Raw genomic sequence first — 21712 nt, 5'->3', positions numbered from 1 at the left:
TCAAGAATGTGATATAGTGAAACGAAGAAACAATCGTGAGAAATATTTCCATCTGTTGATATGTCGAATGAAAAGAACTTTGACATGTCTTTGACCGAGTGCAGATTGTTTTTCTTAGGGGGTAAAAAGCATAAAGATGGTTAAAGACACTAGAACGCGGGGTGGCAATGCGACCGAGCTTGTCATGGTGACCATTTTGCATCTATGAAGTGAAATCCAAGGATTTCATGCGCAATTTTCGTAAAATTTGTGAAAATTTTCAATGTAAGTTCCAAAATTTCTTAGGGCCTGGGCACCCTCCTTCCCGCTACATTCGAGTATGTCAAACAACTTCATATCTAATGAAGATGTCATGGACGTAAACTACGATCTAATGGGGCATTGGAAAAGAAGATTGCGATCAATTATTGCAAGTCTATATATTTGGGGTCCCCGAATCAATCATAAATTATATTTAACAACATTTGCAATTGATTGCTGATGTGGAACAGGTAGCATGGACCTATTTTGATACTTCTAAAATTGGTCTTTCACAGAAATCTGCAACTTATCAAAAAATATTATAATGCGACACCCCGAAGGACCAAAACTATGAGGTGATAATGTAACACCCTGCGGATTGAACATAACAGAAAAGAGTGTAAACTTAACCCATATATGTTGAGGTTACACCAACACCTTAACACCAGAGAGAAATGACTGGTGTTGACCTCTGTGCACCCCCATCAACAGGACAGTTTTCGCTGTGCACTCTAGATGCAAGTTATAGATGTAGTATATCTTTTCCAGCTAGCATTTAACATTGAAATATTGATTAAATAACATTTTTTATTGTCTTTCATGCAGTGTCAGGTTTGGTGGTATGTAACAAAGGACCGCAATTCTACCAGGTGCCCCCATCGGTAGTGGCCTTCGCGACTACTCAAGGAGGTCGCTTGACATGCTCAGCCATAGGCGATCCGACTCCCGTCGTCAGGTGGGTCATGGCGGTGGACGGATCATCGGTTCAAAACATCGATCACATCCGGATAGCCGATGGCAACGGGACCCTGTCATTTCCACCGTTCTCAAGCAAGGAAATAATACCCGAAGTCCATGACGGAGTTTACCGATGTATCGCGACGAACCGGATCGGAAGTATTCGGAGTCCGGATATACGGGTCAATGCCGGTAAGTGTATTGAATCGTCTGATTGTTAACGTTGCTTTTGGTGTGCTTTTTAAATCTAGTATGGCTGATATAGTACTTAACATTAGAAGAGCATTGTGGTCTGCTGGTTCTGACATTCGCCTTTGAAACCGAGGGTGGTGGGGTGGGATCCCGGTCATGGCGTATTTCTTCAGAAAAGAATTTGATCCATTATTTGCTGCACTCAATCCAGGTGAAGTAAATGGGTACCGGTGGGAGGTGGTGCCCTAAAAAAAGCTGTGAGAAGCTGAATCGGTGGTTGATAGGTGGGCGATATGAATACCAATATTATTATTGTTGTTATTATTGCTATTATCATTATAAAGAGAAAAGTATTTCATGTCTACAGGGAATGTAAAAGCTAAAAAGAGATATTAAAAAAAAAGCCAGAACCTAGTACACATTGATTTCAATTACGATTGCTTACCTGGGGCCCGTAACACAAAACTTAGAAATGATCGTAGAACATTTTTCTACGATTGATTCCATTGACTACAATGTACAATCAATCGTGAAAATGAAGCGTACGATATAATCGCTAACCTTTGTGAGTGGAAATAGGAGAATAGTGAGATACAGTTAAAGAGAGATAGAGAGAGAGAAAGAGAGAATGAGAGAAAGTAAAAGTTGCATCTCGCCTTGATATATACAATAAATTCCAACATCTTCACGCCAAACATTTTTTTTAAAACTGAAATGTCTCTCTCCAGGAAGAGTCATGTGTTCAAATACTTCAGAATGTCAGAATCCAAATAAGAATTATCAACTACACGTTATTTTTAGCTTACCACGGGGTTAAGTGGTTGAATGAATCAAGGATTTCGAGTGAGGATTGGTTTCAAGACTAACGGCGAGAAAGACATCCTCGTCCAGTAAGAGTAACTGCTCTCCTGATTCTTCGATCGAATTACGCGATTGAATTGAAATGGGAGTCAGTGGTCTAGCAAAGTTAAAATACCATTTGGTGGCAGAAACACGTAAGTAACATGTCCACATTTTCAACACTTATATCCCAGTCACATTTGCTCTACGACGGCCGTACGGCGAGTCGAAACAGCCGTTTTAACATTCTTTTGCACCATCTACATACAGGTGGTTTGAATAAAAAAATGAACAAAACGGCTGTTTTCGACTCGCCGTACGGCCGCCGTAGAGCAAATGTAACCGAGGTATTACTACATACATCAATTTACAGAGACTGTGTTTGCTATCATGAAAGAAATAGAAATTATTATGCCTCATTTGCTTGTTCATGTTATTCGTATTATTATATAAGTATACTCAAATTACATCACGGTCAAATTACACATTCGAAAATAGTCGCCTGCTCAGCAGGATGTAAAAACAAAATCATAAGACATTTCAGAATATTAAGAACAGTCAAAATGATTGAATTCACGATAACCGAGTATTTTTAATTTTCAAGTACAGAACATAGTTTTGTTATGTTGCTTGACTTGCTATGTACATCGATAATATTCTTTGGTAGTGGTGATTTTCTCGACGTTCCCGCGAACGAAAATAGATTATTAAATCACTTCGGGTTTAACAAAAAAAACAAACAAACAAAAAGGCTCGTGTGACGTTGGAGGGGAAAAAATGTATGGCTATATGAATAAGCAAATAAGATGCGACCATTGCCCTACGACTTGACGGTGGAACAAAAAAATGAAGGGATGTAATACGATAAGAACACCTGGTTTTAAACTGTAAACGAAAATAACAATGGAGTTAAAATAAAAAATAAACTTGGGAACGTAAATTCAGTAAGATGTTAAGATCTAAGGAAGATAGCAAGATAAAAAGATTTTCAAGAAAGAAAGCGAAGGAGAAATTAAGTCCGTTGCGAGGACTGGCCTTGTTCGTGAATCAATCAGTATAGAGAGAGTGATAGACATATTAATCTCTATAAAATGTTAAATGTGGACTTGCGACGTTACGGTAGCAAGGCGTGCTGTCTTTCTAAACAGTCACAGATTTGTCGTGTTCACAGACCATAGTCGAGTCGTTACGGCCGGGTTCCATTCGGAGCGGCCACATTACGCGCTAAGACAGTTCGTTGATTTGATTAGTGTAACGCGGGGGTGACGGTTCTCATGTGTTGAAAGGGTATATGGCGATACATGTCCCTCTATCTCAATTCACTGACAAAGTGGCCAATGGGAGCTGCATGTTTTGAAAAAAATCGGTTAACACTGCCAAGTTTCTACCCCCCAAGAAATAAAATTGAAGAAATTCCTGTACTATTATATGTATTTTATCTAATAACTCTATCTGGATAAAGAACACACCAAGTATGAAAAAGAAATATGAAAAGCATGGAGGTACGTTCAAGGCATCCGTGACTGTAAAATCACCATTTTAAAATTCTGTATTAGTCACAGTGACTAGATAGTATAACACTGGGATGGTATTTTCGATCATTTTATTTTTTTTATGTTTTCAAGCACTTAAAAGTGATTTTCGGATTATTGTGTAATAGCTATCTTTTTACAACTTATTCCAGACACAGGTGACAGATGTTACCTTGCAGATCAGATATTCTTTTCAAATTAATTTAATGTTAACCAATACTTAAGTAGAAATTTCAGATTTAAGGCTTTTACAAACATTTAGAGAGTGAGGAGAATGAACACAAATATATTTTCTACGTCTTACTCTGTCTTAGTTTCGTCCTTCTTAAAGTGTAATGACACATATTACAAAAAGACCAACAGCTTAAAGTCCTCTGCTACCCAAATTCTCTCTGCGTACATAAGAATACCGCAATTTTATTCTATAGCCGTATTCAAAATCTATAACGAAGACGAAAAATGGTTGTTTACTTTGTATTTGCCAAGGAACTTAATAAGAAATGCATCATGATTTCAATAGTCATTCTGGTCCGTTGTAAAAGATCACTCTCATCAATGTTGCTTTACATAATTAATTGCATTATGGAAGCATGTCAATACTTCAATATAACTCCGGCTTATTAAACTTTTTATTATTTAATTTCTGTATTTATTTTGTTTTGATAAAAAATATAAAACTGAAAACATGGAAATAAAATGTAGCAGTTGTTAAAAGGAAAACGCAAAGGAAATCCCGATCGCTTTGTGAAAAAAAAATTTTCCTGATTTGTGGGAAGAATCTTAATAAGGAGAAATTTATAGACTACAAACACTACGATGATCAAATTAGGGGAAAATGATACACTTGAGCTCCTTTGAATGTACAACAATGCTTTCAATGAAACAAAAACAAAAATCAGTGGTCTACATGAATACATATAATATTTTAATTCCATTATGTGATAAAACGGCATGATCATTTGCCCGAAGTTAAAATAATGTGAAAATGCTAGGTGTCAAGGATTATTCGTTAAATATTCTTGTTTGATTCAATCTTAAAAAGGTTTGCTCGAAGAAGAAAATGCATTAACTTTAAGATGATTTTGTGTGTGAGTGTGTGTGTTGGCGCGCGCGTGCGTGTGTATAAGGCATGGTATAAGGAATGGTGTGTGATTGTGCGCATGGGTTTACTAGTGTGTGCGCTAAACCTTTTTTTGTCTTTCAGTGGAAAGATTTGGGATCGAATCAATCACGGACATGATAAATCTAGCAGATAAAAACAAATATGTGTAGTTTTAAAAAAATCTGATGCATCAAGGAATTACAAATGTCCTCATCTATCCACCCCCGAAATTGTTCCATTTCATATAGAATATACATTCGGAAATAAAGAAAATGTTTGAATAAATCCTTAAAACTATATCGCCAGTCTATTTCATTGCATTTGTCCCCAAACATAAAAAATTTTGCATGTAAAATGATAAAATTGAATGTTGATTGCCTGCCGCCAGTTAAAAAAAAAATCATAATACGTCGCAGGGCGAAAACTCTCAGCATTTTAATGTGCAACTTTATGTCACACACTCCTCTTTCATGCGACACATAGAATACCAATTACACGCACCCATCCACTGTCTGGTGGGCAGACTAGAAAACTCAATGAACCAAACAATGTGATACCGAATCAACTGTGCTGGGAAATATGGAAAATAAGAGGAAATAAACTGAAGGGTGTAAGCACGAAAGATGAGACGAGATGAGAGAAAAGACGGGAATGTAAAGTGCATTAGCACAGCAATATACTCTTTGAAAAGAATTAAAATGCGTAAACTGTTATACCCCATGCCATTACACTTACAATCGTGAGTGAGTGGAGGTATGCACCTGGAAGGTTTACTTTTCTTCCAAGCGTAAGTAAATACGCCACCGCGCACCCACTTGTGAAAAACCATGTACAAGACTTTTCACTTACCACATTTATCCTTCCGCTCCAGCGCCTTCGATCGCCAATAAAGCGATGGATCGAATGTCCAATTTCTATTTCATATTGGCTGGATGAGAGGCGAGTTCCAGTAGCGAATGAAAGGGAAAAGGGGGAAGCTATTATGAAGGAATGAATGTATTTCCGAATGCAGCGTAGATTTATTTGTATTGGATGGCCATATCATTGATAGTATATCCAAGGGGTGGACGGGTTGGGTGTATTTAAAAGGGAAAATCACCCTAAAGAAAAGTTTGTTGCAAAAATATAGCATAAAAGGAGATAAAAAAATATTGGTGAAGGTTTGAGGAAAATCCATCAAGATTAAAAGAGTTATTAGAATTTTACTTTTTTTTCATTTGTGACGTCATATTACGAGCCGCCACCTGACATGCAAAGTAATATAAAATGCATATTTTTTTTAAATGGTTCTAGATGACTCGTGTGTTTTCTCAAAGGAGCGGGTGTGAAATAGTTTGTATATATAGTGAAGGTGCAATAAAAACTATTTTCATTTTTTTTTGAAAAATTACACTCTATTGATTTCTTTACTACACGGTATGTAGGAAAGCTGCTCGCATGTTACAAGTAAAAAAGCTACAACCTAGTTAATCTTCGATGGATTTTCTTCAATCCTTCGCCAGAAATTTTGATTAGAATTTTTCTTGCTGTATTTGCAGTAAACGTTTTCTTCAGGCTGAACTACCCCTTTAATTCTCCTGTTGAGAGTTAATATGAGATACAGGGTATGAATAAACCAGGTAAGTTTCCGCAAGCATCGCAATAATTACACAATTCTTTCCATTCCCATAATGCAAATTTAAAATCTTGTAAATTTCGAATACTCCCGAAAACAGTCAATTTGAATAAAGAGTTGGCATAAATCCTGTTAACCTGGCAAGCCAGAGCGGCCAGGGTCTTACGTAAAACCATCTTCCCTCATTTCCAAAGCCCAGTTGACAAGATTTATTTTAAACTCTAATCAAATTTCAATTAATTTTTGAAGCCAAACATAACCGGTTGAATAGCGTCAAAAAATCTTGTTGAAGCGTTTTTGGACTAGGAATAAAAAGAACCCCAACATTTTGCAATATTTAACCCATACCGGGCTGAGTATTATTTTGACACGCGCAAAGCGCCATAATATCATTTTCCCACGTAATCCTCTTATTCCTCAGATCAGGGCCCACGAAACACAAAGGTTGGCGATTAATTCGCTAATTTGAAAGAACAATTCTGATTGGCTCCCAGTCAGTCTACTCAGCAAAATGTTCATGCAAGACGGTCTTGGTAGGCCATTTCATTTAGCGACCCATTTAGGGACCCAGATGCCTTTCATGCTTCGACGGCAGCTGTCAAGTTTGTTAAGAATGTAGAAAAAACACTTAAAATTTGTAGGCCCCCGAAATATACCACGTGGGTGCATGACTAGGTTTGCTTTACATGCAATGTCAATAATCTATTAGCTTATCAAAATGGAACCCTGACATTTGCTCCGGTGCCAATGGTTCCGATGGACAATCTGCATAGTATAAGCTTGACATGAACTTAGCCTCCAAAACTAAATAAATCCTAATCCTAATCTTTATACATTATCCTTTAACAAAAAGTCTATTACAATCCTAATTGTGACCCTATTCCCCCTGAGATGTTAAGACCGGAGCAAATGTCACAGGAGCCAATGTCGTGTCACCATCAAAATACAATTATTTAAAGGAAATAACTGTCCCTTTTGACAGAAATTGACTACTTTCAGCTACGAATAAATTCAAAATGATCTTAGTTATCATATAGTAACATCTGTTAGTGTATTTGAAGCGCCTACAAAGTTTACAAAACTCGGCAGCCCGTATTATCTTTAGGGTGGACCGACGTCATGATCCTGGCCCTTTACTGAAATCTTTTCATTGGCTCCCTGTAAAGAAGAGAATTGTATTTAAATTACTTCTTTTTGTCTTCAAAGCCTTTAATAACCAGATGCCAAAATATATCAAAGATAGCATTGCTTCCCATAGACCAACTCTACCTAATCTCCGTTCATCTAAAGACCCATATTTGCTTGCCATACCCAAAACTCATACAAAAACAGGTGATCGCACATTTAGTGTTACTGCTTCTAAAGAATGGAATAACATACCCACTTCCATTAAATCATCAAACTCTTCAGATCAATTCAAGAAACTTCTAAAAACATACCTCTTTTCCGATTGATTTCTTTTGAATGTATTTTTATTGTAATTATTATGCACTCTTGTTTTAAACTCGTTTGTAAACGCTGTGATATAGTTAACTATGGAGAGCGTACTAAATGCTAGTTATTATTAGTTTTGATATGTATTACCTTCTAAATACATGACTATCTCCTGGTATTCTGCACCATCTTTCTCTATTTCTCTCTTCTTTTTCCATCTGCATCACCCGTCTCCCTCATCCATTTATATAATTCACCCTCTTTCTATGTATCCCTACTTGTGCTGTAAATGGAAAGATGAATTTCTTTGTTTTCTTCCAGACTTGTTTCCCTGAGGTCATTATCATTGGATATGCATTCTTGCCAACAAGATGAGCTCACAGCCTTGGACCTCGGGGTCTGGTTAACATGTTTAAGTTCATTCAAAATCATTTTCATTCTTTATGTAGAGTTAAGTACTTTGAATTCTAAATTAATGAATGATAAACAGGTGATGGAAGATGATTACATTCCTCAAATAAGAGTATAGCGGGTGCCATAGTGAGATTTGGTAGATGATGAAACTTACTGGACCAAGGTCGTATCCCTGAAGTACTCCATTCTGAAATACAAACTATAGACAGCTACATACGTAGATCAGGTTCATTCAGACGTGTTGAAAATGGGGTGGGGTTACTGCTTTGACACGAACTATTTGTTTTGGTTGCTAGATCATCTCAGCTGTCGATATATTTTCCGATATACCATACCGATACATAATGCCAACAGAAATAGTTTTTTCCTTCGAAATGGGGGGGGGGGGGGATTGTTTATAACATAATCCGATCACCTCAGTAATTGATATATCGTAAAAATTACCGATGGATATGACTGACCTTGCTATATTAATCGCCTATTCATCGAATCCTGTGCATGTGTTTTTGGATCGAGCATCGCCAAACTTCACTCTGAAAAAAATGGAGTTTGATATCCAAAAACAATGAATAAAATGACCGGCAACTTGTAGCTAACGTGTATAATCGTTTTCCCTTTAAAATGAAAAAAAATAATCAATAAATTAACTGATAAGATATTTTACATAGATATGCTTTCATCAGAAGCGACTATAATGACATCTTTATCATACATGTATATTAGACATACCCCGTTTTGGATTGATGTTCTTTCCCCCAAATTTTAACTCCATTGGCGTGTATTCAGAACTCGGGGAAATTAATTAAAGAGAAATGAAAATAGTTCCATAAACACTGGTTTCACGCGATCTTAATTGTCACTATATCCATGATATCATCGATGATCTAGATCTGGTACATTAACATAAACTGAACTTTGTGAAATCTTGAAATCTACTCTGAAAAATGTTCACACTGAAGATCACCAACACAGACCAACTCGGCTTCCCATAAGTTTATCACAGAGTTAGGCCATAGCCTAACTCTAAATTGACTTCAAAATACGGGTCATTCACTGTTAACATTCGTTCTAGTCTAAATGAACGCTACCAATTCACTCTCACGACTTGTGTTCATGATAAGACCGCGATCTGTAAAAGGAAGGATTAACTCGATTCATTAACGTGTGAAAAACAAAAGCTGACGTTTCAATTTGAATGTGCTTAGGTGAGGTAACGGATGCAGGATCCGTGACGCGGCAACGTTACTCCGTCGTTAAGAGAGAATGTCATGTTAATATATGTCCTCATGCTTACTTAGTACACAATGAGGGCTTGGGGTCGCTATGTCTACATCAGCATTAGATATGAATGGGACATCCTTTATACCAATTCAATAGCTCAATTCAATTCAAATACCATGACTATAGCTATACTAAAAACCTGTAATTTATTTTTAAAATATTCTTTGTATAAATAATTTGTTTGTTCTTATTGTAAGAAAAGGGAAACTATTATGTTATTGAATAATCAAGATGCGACAATGCTTCGAACTAGAGATTATTCATTATTGAAAATAGAACCCAAAGTTTGCTTTCCTAAATTGGTGCTTTTATCATTTACGTTGAAAATATGTTGTGATAATTAATGGACCTGATTTCCATTTAATGACAAGAATAAGAGAATACATATTGATGGTGAGTTCATCAATGCGGGAAGAATTATTTTTCTTCTGTGTCAGATTTAAGAATATGAAGATAATTTTATGGTAATTTATAAATGACAACGAAATCAGGATATCAAATCTTAGATGGGATAGACAAAGATTGATAAAAATAGAAGTGCAAAGAAAGAGAGGAGAGAGAGCAAGAGTCGTGGGGAGAAGGAAAGACAGGGAGAGACATAGAGGGATAGAGAGGGGGAAGGGCGGGGGGGGGGCAGTAAAAATAGAAGGGGTGGGGATAGGTGGATAATGTAAAGACCAGCAAAGATAGATACAGAGAAGTAGAAGGGAAGGGGAGTGGGTAGAGAGAGAGAGAGAGAGTGGAAGATCGGTGTTAAGGAGGTTTTTATAAGGTACCATCAACCCTCATGCTCGAAGATCTATCCGATAGCCGGGGTGTAGCCTTCGGTAGTTAATAATTATTATTCACCATATCGGGATCTAATTTCCTCCCTGCCTGGGGTAAATCGATATACACACACTACTTCACGTGCCTGTCACCTGTCACCATGGCAACACGGTCAAATGCTATGGAATGATTGGCTCGTTTAAATTCAGTCTTCGTAGTAGTTTATTTTTGAATCACATGTGTCATCATTCATCAACGAAAGCTAAAGAACTGTTTGACCATTGTAATTTTATCACTAACGCCAGCGTTTTAATTTCATTCTGATCTGTTAAGTTGTGCTAATCCCTTATTCCTCTTTTAAAGTGCATATGCCATCATTCATAAAAATGAAATGTTTAGGAAATTTAACTATATCATTTTCAAAATCGTTTTAAATTCATTCTGATTCGTGAAATGGGGACAATATTTTATCCCAAACACTTTAAAAATGTTTACTCGATATTGGGTAAAATGGGAACTTGCATGTTTGTTGGGTAAAAAGATGCCAAATATTTTTTAAATTTTACGCAATGTTGCATTGAAACTTACCCTTTAAACATGCATTTTACCCAATATTGGAGGAAAATTTACCCAGCAAACATGCGTGCTCCCTTTCTACCCAATATTGGGGAAATTTGTACTCTCTGTTTTTAGAGTGCATTAAAAGAAGTGTCATCCATCATAAAAGTGGAAATATTCAAGAATTTTAACTGTATCACTTTGAAAATAGTTTTCAATTTTTTCTGATATATCGAATGATGCATATCCGTCATTCAGCATTTTCTCATTTGAAGGCACAATATTTTCAATTCCAATATGATTCAGTATATCCCTACTGTCGTACAAATCAAATAATGGGAAATAGAAATCGTCGTTTTTCATTTGCGGCATTTGGATTTACTTTCTGCTCCAGTTTACACTGTTTTCATGTTGACCCAATAATCAACTGGGCTTTCTTTTGTCTCTTCATTTTGTATGGTATTAGATACATCACGGAAGGAGATTTAATCTTCATCTGGTGTTGGGGTGGCAGAGGGAAGGGGGGGGGGGCACAGGTCTACAAAGCACCTAATACTACGTAGATAAATACACGTATATGTACATACATATATACTCAATACGTATGCAATGTGTGCTTTTGATTGATAGGAGAAACGGGTAATTTATTATTTTTTATGGAGTCTTATATGATATAGTCTTTTTTTGCATTTTTACAAAGAACCTACATGTGATATTACGCAATGTACGCAATGTATGCTTTTAATTGCTAAGAGAAACATGTGATTTATAATTTTTATGGAATCTTATTTGATATTAGTTTTTTTTCTGCAGTTCTACAAGGCACCTAATACTATGCAGATACGTACAAACATACATACACACACTTAATACTTACTCAATGTGTGCTTTTGATTGGTAGGGAAACAGGCAATTTATGATTTTTATGGAGTCTTATTTGATATAAGGTTCTTTCCCTGCAGTTCTACAAAGCATCTTATACTATGTAGATACATACACACATACATACATACTCAATATGTACGAAATGTGTGATTTTGATTGGTAGGAGAAATAGGTAGTTTACGATTTTTACGGAGTCTTATTTGATATAAGGTTTTTTTTCCTGCAGTTCAACAAAACACCTTTTATTACGTAGATCATTACATACATACTCAATACGTATACGCAATGGGTAATTTTGATTGGTAGGAGAAACATGTAGCTTATGATTTTTATCGAGTCTTATTTGATATAAGTTTTTTTTTCTGCAGTTGAAGAAAGCACCTAATACTACGTAGATACATACGTATGCAATGTGTGATTTTGATTGGTAAGAGAAACAGGTAGTTTACGATTTGTATGGAGTCTTACACATTTTTAAGGACATTTTGCGTCGAGGTAACATGTACAGTTTCATTTGAATTGTCCTTATTTCCCTTACAAATGAGTTAGGAACAAACTTCGGAAAATATATTTAGGGGATATTCTTTGGGGGTCTCAAGAACCCCTTCCGTCCCCTCCATGATTCCAGATAAAGTAAAACACTTGTATAGTTACCCAATATAAAGGGCGGAGATGGGGGGGGGGGGGGTAGGTAGCCTGAACACAATCCCTTTAAGCCTCAAATCATCACTGCCAATATCTCATTTACTTACCTTGCTCCTATAAGATAATATAATAACGTTAATATTAGTTCCGGTTTGGAATTGAAATATATATAAGCCCCGGAATCAATTAAGGTGGCTTGGGTCTTTCAAGATAGTAGGACAACCAAGACTTGATTGAAGTGGATATTGGAGTAGATATTTTCAATGACAGTATTCAACCGGCTTTCATATCCAGCGTACATACCTCAAGGCATACCGCCACGATGGTGCGTTCATACTAGCATAAATCGAGGGAATGAAAGAATTGTTATAAAGCCAAAACTGACACCAGTTGGTGTCCCTAAGGTACCACGCCCATAGGTGTTAAATTACACCTCTGAGTTTGAACATAACAAGAGTTTAAAGTAACAACCGAAAGTGATGTGATAACACATTGGTGTTGATTTAGCACTGTAAATTTAACATTGGATAAAAAAAATGTGGTGTGGTCCTTTATGTACACCGGATAACACCATACACAGTGCACCGTTTCATGTGATGTAGAGAACGGAGCTGAACCATGCCATATTAGAAACCAACGATTAATGTGAACACCCCGCGCTGATGATTTTCAGGAGGGCATATAGTAAAGGATATACCACCGGATATGTTTGCTCACCCCTAATAAAAGGTGGCATATTATTTTTCATTGTCTGATGACGTAATACGATGTCGTTTTTATCAAGATGAAATGAGAGTTTGTCACTGCCAGGACTACTTAAGGCTATGGATGGGAGATTTAATGAAAGTGGTTCAATGTATAATAAACATGTCGAATAATATAGGCAATGATCACTGTCTATGTTATAATATGAATGGTTATGCACTATCATCATGACAATGATGGATATATCTCGGCCCAGCCTTATACAAGAACGATACGATAGTTAGTATCGTATAGCATGCAATAAGATTCGAGGCTTGCGATTGGTGGAAAATGTAGTCGCAGAAATAATGGTAGACTGTCGATTTGTCTATTGCCAACTCGTCCACTCATCACATGGTCTACCTTCATTTAGTCCATCAACATTTCGTCTGACAGCCATTTTATCAAACAACCATTTGGTCCAATATACACTTCGTCTAATGATCAGCTCGTCTATGAACATTTCATCTCAAAACCAGTTGGTCTAATGCCCGTTTTCTTTTCATTCATTTCGCCCAATCAACACTTAGTCCAATAAGACGAAATGGATATGGACTAAATGGGACGAACTGGTTATTAGACGAAATGGTGAGTGGACGAAATGGCACTTAGACCATGTGGATAATGGACAAACTGATGGTAGACCAAAATGGTAGTAGACTAGTCGGTAATTTGACGAAATGGCATTAGACCAATTGGAAATAAATCACCACTTCTTGCTGTTGATATGGATGTCTGCAAATGTGGGCTAGTTCCACTGGTAGTCTTGAACGAGGCTACCAAACGGGAAAAGGCAGTGCCAGAATAGCATATTAGTTGATAAGGCCTACTTCACTAAAACTTATAAAATTGGAAAACACAAGAATGGAATGGAGCTAAGGATAATGAGTTCAATAAAACCATCAAATCTGACTAACAAAACATATCACATTAGAATTTGCATTCACTATACAGTACTGCTTTATATGCAGTGTTTCATTTTGTTCAATTTGGGGCTGATCATGAACTTAACATCGGCAATTATATTCACATTGGTCGAGCCTTAGGTTGTATGGTTCAATAATAGATATTCGGAGAAATGTGTTGATTTTAGTTGTGATGTAAAAGAGGCGGGGGCTGAATGAATGAAAGCGAATAATATGAAGGGGTGGGGTGCTTTAATCACACACATGTATTTCAATAGGATGTCCGTCGATGTCCGACAATAATGGCAGTGGTGGTTTTGATGATTTTCCTTCTGAAAAGACCACAGTGTCCGACAATGTGTGCCACAGTGTGTTCACAGTGTGGACACAATGTTAAATAATATTCACACTGTTAATCTTGAGCATTGTGTGTCACAGTCATAATCACATAGTTGATCATGTGAATACACTGTGAACAGTCACACTATCCTGGGTCCCGTAGCACAAAGGTTAGCGATTAACCATTCGCTTTACTTCTGCGATTGATTGTACATTGTAGCCAATGGAATCAATCGTAGAAGAAATGTTCTACGACCATTGCTACGCTTTGTGTTACGGGCCACAGGTGTCCAATTTATAAGCAGTTTAACAGTGTTAATAATATATGCACATAGTCAAGTATGTGAGCACACTGTGTTAAACTATCTTGTTTCAGGGTTATTTGAAAATTTATTTTGCTGATGATGAGAACACTGGCGATATTTCAAGAAAATGTTGATATTTATGATGATATGTGATGGTTATGATTTAAGATGATTATGATGGAAGTAATGATGAATGTTGATGAAGACGAAAATAATTATGTAATGGTGATGACGATGATAACATGACTATCGATGATGTTGATAATAAAAAAAAATACATCTGGCAAGTGACTTTAAATTTGTACAATTCATCGATATTTATTTTTGTCTGTATATTGAATTGTTCTTTAAACATTTTATATTGCTTTATATCACGTTTGTTTGAATTCGATTCAAATTAAAACAATCCACTTCATTTAAAAAAAATAATGATGATGATGGTGATGATAGTGACGGTGATGATGAGGTTGACGACGATGATGATGATATCATGAATAATGATGATGTTGATAAAGATGATTGTGATGATGACGATGAAAGTGATTATGTTGATAAAGATGATTGTGATGATGACGATGAAATTGATGGTGTTGATAACGATGATTGTGATGATGACGATGAAAATGATGATGTTGATAACGATGATTGTGATGATGACGATGAAAATGATTATGTTGAAAAAGATGATTGTGATGATGACGATGAAAATGATAATGATAACGATGATGAAGATGATAATGATCGAGGTTATCATCGATACATTATCACATGCCGTTGATCAACATTTACATACAATTGCAATATTCCTGGACTTTTCCAAGGCTTTCGATACAATTAACCATGATATCTTATTAGTAAAGTTGTCACACTATGGTGTTAGAGGGAAAGCCTTGGAATGGTTCAGGAATTATTTATCGAATAGAAAACAATTTGTACAAATAGATAATCACAGTTCTACATTGCGACCAATAAATTGTGGAGTTCCACAGGGTAGTATACTAGGTCCCTTGTTATTTATAATATACATAAATGACTTTTATAAATCTTCAGATGTTCTATCTTTCATTTTATTTGCAGACGATTCGACCTTATTTTATTCCCATGCGAACCAAAACACACTATTGTCTACTATAAATCGTGAACTGAGACATGTAGTTGAATGGGTTAAAGCAAACAAATTATCCCTTAACATCCTGAAGACAAACTTTATGTTATTTAGTAACACTTTGCAAAATCTACTTGGAGACATCCTTTTGGACGATACTGCTCTAAATAGGGTCTCTTCAACTAAATTTTTAGGTCTCATGATTGACGATAAATTGAAATGGAACATTCATATTCAAAATATATCCAAAACCATATCAAGGAACATTGGTATAATGAATAAAATAAGACACTTTTTTCCAAAATCAACACTTTTTACACTATATTCCTCCCTAATACTTCCCTATCTGAATTATGGAATAATGACATGGGGTAACGCCAACAAATATCTTACAGACAAAATTCTCATCTTACAAAAGAACATTATAAGAATTATACATAATGCTCCTCCTCGCTCTCATACTAACAATTTATTTTACAAGTCCAATATTTTAAAACTTCCAGATCTATTTCTTTTTCAAACAGGGCAATTTATGTACAAATTGAATTCAAACGAACTCCCAAACATATTAATTAACATGTTTACAAAAAATAACGCCATTCACAATTACCCAACAAGACAATCACTCCGTTTTCACCTTCCCCGTACCCGCACTCAACTGGCACAAAAAACAATTTCCTTTTACGGTCCTAAATACTGGAATACACTCAGTCACGACATCATTAACTCCGTTAGTCTGAACTGTTTTAAAATCAAGCTAAAAAAGCACATTCTCGAATCTTATAGAGTAAGTCCAAATTGAGCGCTCAGGACCCAACTTCTCTCTTTCTCTCTCTCTTCTTTCCTCTATGTCCTTCCCTTTCATCTGCCATCACCCTTATTCCCCCCCCCCCTTCATTCTCTTTCATCCACACAGGTGCACCAGTCTTTCTTCTCGGTTATCTATCTTTTCACTTTCATCCATCATTTCTGTACTCCATCACAATAGCTTTTTTACGATTTTTTTTTTCTCGTTCTTGCATTTATACTTATACCTACAAACCTGTCTTTTAACTTATTCTTTGAGGAATCCACACTCAACAAGCCCTGCTTTTTAGTGGATCCCTCCATTTCCTCAATATTTATTTAAATAGTAAAGATTATATAATGATTATATTGTTCCGTGTCTATTGTATATATTTACTTATATATGCCATATTGTCATACTGTATATACTTGCATATTCATGTATATCTTTGTAATGATTTCTGTTAAAATTGATTTGAGTTGAAATGAAATAAACCAAACTGAAACTGAAACTGAATGATCGTCATGATGACGGCGATGCTGTTCCGGCATCTGCTGCTGAAGTTGATGTCTATGGTGATGAAAATGACGATAATGATGACGTTGAAGATGATGACAATAATTTGCCTTCTTCATTTCTGACCAGTTCAACTGCAGGAATACCAAGTTCAACTCCATGATAATCATGTGATGAGAGGGAACACTGCTGTGTTCAAATGCAACGTACCACGCTTCGTGAAAGACTATGTAAACGTGACCGCCTGGACGAGGGAGTCTAGTCTCCTACAATCAGGTAAGGTTATAGTACCATGGAATAGTAACCACTATCCCTTACAATCGTGTAAGGTTAAAGTAGGTCTTTTTAGCGAAAATTTCACAGAAATTTTCTATGACGCAGATAATTTTTGGTCAAAATCCCTTCATAACGAAGAAGCAGTGTCATCCTGGGCTCTGGACAATTGCAATTAAAAAAAAAAACAATCTGGTCGGCATATTAAGACGATGTGCTGTTCCGGTTAACCAACCTTCGACAATGACCTCTAATCTGTCCATTGTGATTTGACTGGCATTTTAAATAGATTCGCAACGTTGCAGATAGCGACTATTACTTTGGGATAACACTCGATCTCAACTCATAACCAATATCACTTTCAATTATACCACTACCAAGATGTTAAACAGCTGCTGCTGATCACGCACCTGCTTTTGTCATGTTAAAATAAATAGATAGAAAAAGTGAATGAATAAATACATGAATAATTTACTAGTTCTTTGCTATTGGTTTCCCTTTTATCTGATTTATTCGGCATGATTTTACTATCATGGTATAATTAAAAGTGGCCCAAATTATGTTGTCATTAAGTGGAAATACAAAATCACAACAACAAAATCAATTACAAAACACAAACGTGTCGTTGGTGGGGAGAAAAAATAAGGATACTCCCGAATCCTGACACTACAGAATCACGAAATCCATACATCATGTGTATATAGATATCAATTTGTATCAGTTAATGAGAATGAATTATATACTGAACGATTATAAATACTGGGTTATCTAGCAATTAGATCAGATAGATGCATGTCATTATTTCGTCACTAGTCGATATAATTACATCACTGATGCCAGCATTCATCAGTGATGCCAGCGTTCTATTATTTCCAGCAATAAACTGGCAATTAACGGTTGTTTGCTGGGACGAGGGAATATCAATATCCTTGGAATTTAACGAAATTATGCCTTTGTTGGAAAGATAATTATCTTTCATGGAATTGGCGTGATTTGATTGGGGGAGCCATGTAAAAAAGAGCCAGTGGTTTTAGAAAATGATAACCACACCAGAAAATGTCGATGTTATAATGTATCGGGTATTAAAAGGATATAAAATAGATAATACATGATTTTGAAATTTGAATTAAACATACATTGCTGTCATTATTCACATGCTGCTTGCTAAATGATGGATCTCTTTCCGTATGAAAAACCGCTTCTTAATTATTTTTTATCATGTAATCCTATTTGTCTTCGTTCGCCTGTTTGACGGTCTCTTTTTTGTTAGACCGAGCATGCCCCATATAGCAGCGCTTGTGATCTATGTGTAACAATGGTTAATGAAGACGATCACATGTTAGGGATTGATACCCCCTCTCTCCCTCTCTCTCTAAATATATCTATCTAATGCAGTAAACCATTATGTTGCTATCGGTAAAGTTTGTGACAAGGCTATGCAAGGGAATTCGGGTTCCGCGACGAACGGAGGGTTCACGAACACTGACAGTAAAATGTATTAAACATGAGAGCTTGGAAGTTTTTGTCGAAAATAACTGAACCAGAACAGCAGTTTCGTCCTTAGTTTGCAAATCTGTGTTGTCTAGAGTCACCGACGAAAATGCTGTTCTTATTCGCCATTTTCGACAAAGCCTTGGTTGCTCTATGTCAAGAAGCGCATTAAACAATGCAGTTCCTGTGTTCTTAAAAGTGTTCTCCGTCGTGATACGAAAACACTTTAATATATCAATTTAGAAGGGCGAAAGAGGAAGTAACTGAGCGGCGATCGAGATTCATATCTTTTCTTATTTTCCGATTATTTCAATGTAGAAGGGCGGTTCAGTGTGTTACCGAGCGGCGAGCTTCATATCCGTGACGTGCGGGACCGTGACGCGGGCCAGTATAGGTGTACAGTACGTAACAGGCTTACCAATAATAACAAAGTGAGCCCTCCCGCGGTGCTTCATGTTGCAGGTAAGTTAACCCGCTCACTGCCTAATTCCTGATCTCCATATACTCTGTACGGGGATTGTTCGGTTCAAGGAGCCAAGCGGTTAAGCCACTAAATGGCAAAGTGATGATGTCACAGTATTTTCTTACGTCATTCTTGCTACATAAAAAATCCGCCAGGCATCTAACGGGTGAGTAGAACCGGGGTTTCTATTGATCGAGATCATTCAATGTTATTTGATACACTTAGCTATCTGACAATAATGGTAGGTTACTGAACAATTACTTATTGGGATGGATGACTGCGCCATCACTATTCAGAACCTATAGTCTAAAATGTGGTAAAATCACATTATTTTTTTTTCCATCTACAGAGTACTCATTTCCGACTTGAATCCCTTTGATTTATTTTGCAAATGAAGTCTATTTTTATCATAAGTGCTTTGCTTTCTTTTACGAAATGACAAACGTACAGATTAACCGGATTTATCTATTCCATGTATTCAATTATGTCTGCATTTGCTTATTTATCCATATATTGCATTCATTCACCTACATATATCATCATCATCAACATCATCATCATTATCATCGTCATCATCATCCTCCTCCTCATTATTATTATCATTATTATTATCATCATATATTATAGTAATAATAATAATTATTATTACCCATAAGTTTAATTGTAGGTGTGGTTAGTTGCTTTCACAGACATATTACCATCGCTGCTTCCCATCGTAGTCAGATAACACGGAATTCTTTATTGCTTCCCTCCCTTCATTAAGCTTGAGACAAGACCTTAATTATCCTTATTATAAAACAAAATAGATCCCTCTTGAAGTAGTGATACCAATATAAGATCCACGGGGAATAAAGAATGCATTGAAGCAGGTAAAGAAAAGAAAAACAGTGCTTATTAATCCAAATAAAACCGGGAAGGCAGGATTTATTGGCGTCCCGTAGCTCAGCATATTATTGTCTGCCTGTCCAGAAAGCATTCTGGCGTTACATACTCCCATCAGTTATAGACCAAATGCAACGACTAGACCGGAACTAGGGATGTAATGAGAACATTTCATAATTATAATGGACAAAAGTATGAGTGTGTGTATGTGTGTGTAAGATAGAGAGAGCGAGGGTGTGTGTGTGTATGTGTATTTGCAATGTCGTGTGTTGAAACACCATGGGGCTAGATGATATAAAGCAACTTGGCAGCCCATGCTTGATCGGTATAATCAGAGCAAATATCGGGAAGGGGGTCACGAAAGATTTACATGTAATATAATTATGACTAAAAATCGCTGCATAAAAATGCCCATAGTAACCATCCTAGCTTTGGAAAGGGGGCCCTTAGCACAAAGAATCGCAATTAAAGAGAAACTATAAAATCATTCTCAACTTCATTAAGCATATTAACTGAATGCTTTTGACAAGGTAGCAGTCATGCTTAGCAGAATCGAACCACGTAAACGACTGGAATAGTTCAGAAACTGACTAGGCGACCACAGAATACAGCAAATGTAACATACACGTCACTTAATTTATCTCACTGTCAGATACGATTGAGAATGATGGCTAATGAATATGAATTGTACCAATGATGCCAAATGATGTCCCGTTTTACCATGAGATAATGAAATGTGGCGGTGTACGAAGCAGGGATGGAGGACAGATTGGCATCTTGTATACTTATGAGATGCATTCATATCTGGGACCCCTGGAAGTCAACGGGTTTGATTTAGTGCATCATGTGTCTTCTGTGTAGGCAATATTTCTCCTTGGCCTTCAAACCAATACTGTTCCAAACCCCGAATCTTCTTTTTGATGGAACTTACATTTATTAGGGATACCGATACCTGTAATATAGCACAAGCAGTTCAGTTGCTATTTCATGCTATTGACTGGATGAGGGAATAATAATACTATCCACCGGATACTAGCGGTGATGTTTTTTTTCACTTCCTGTGATCGTTAACAGAGCCAGTGAACACAGCTCCAGAACTTATCCAGTCCAAGTCTGATTTCACGTTGCGAGTTGGTGAGACGGTCGAGCTTCCCTGCGTTGCTAGCGGATACCCGTTGCCTACCTATCAATGGTCGAAAGATGGCGCCCTAATCACACCTGGCGATACTCGGAGTTTTCGTGGCGGTAACCTGTTGCTAAGCAACGTGCAGCTGGATAATGCTGGTCGTTATGACTGTGAAGCAGTCAATGAGCTGGGTACTGTCAGTACAACACGTAATGTTATTGTTAGAGGTACGTTCGAGGGTTATATATTATGGCCTTATTCCCGAGAGTACCACACGATTACATTAAATTTTCAAACAATGTTAATACAGTTTACTAGCTTGGTTGGCCCAGTTTATAATCCTTATATCTACAAGTCAGAATGACATAATCAATTTGTCAATAGATTTAATCAACATCCATACAGATACTGTATGTATAGGTAAATTTATTCAAACAACGTATATCTTGTTTAGTTATTAGCATGTCTACTGTTTGGAAGAGTAATTGGTGCTGTAACGATTCTCGATTTTATTCCAATCAAAGACCTGTAC

The 21712-nt window shown here is 36.6% G+C and overlaps 1 protein-coding gene across 2 annotated transcripts in view; it reads left to right on the top strand.

Moving 5' to 3' along the window:
• Positions 1–823: 823 nt before the first annotated feature.
• LOC121420178 (Down syndrome cell adhesion molecule homolog) overlaps positions 824–21712 on the top strand; it is a 53837-nt gene continuing 32948 nt past the window's right edge. For both annotated transcript variants that reach the window (XM_041614726.1, XM_041614725.1), the window contains exons 1-4: positions 824–1170; positions 17075–17221; positions 19028–19171; positions 21129–21407. In XM_041614726.1, coding sequence (XP_041470660.1) covers positions 984–1170; positions 17075–17221; positions 19028–19171; positions 21129–21407 — 757 coding nt within the window. In that variant the 5' untranslated portion in view covers positions 824–983. The remainder of the gene's footprint in view (positions 1171–17074; positions 17222–19027; positions 19172–21128; positions 21408–21712) is intronic.

Source organism: Lytechinus variegatus, chromosome 8 (genome assembly GCF_018143015.1).
Source record: "Lytechinus variegatus isolate NC3 chromosome 8, Lvar_3.0, whole genome shotgun sequence".
Lineage (NCBI taxonomy): Eukaryota > Metazoa > Echinodermata > Echinoidea > Temnopleuroida > Toxopneustidae > Lytechinus > Lytechinus variegatus.
The sequence above is the reverse complement of the archived record's forward strand: the minus strand, read 5'-3'. Positions and strand labels throughout refer to the sequence as shown.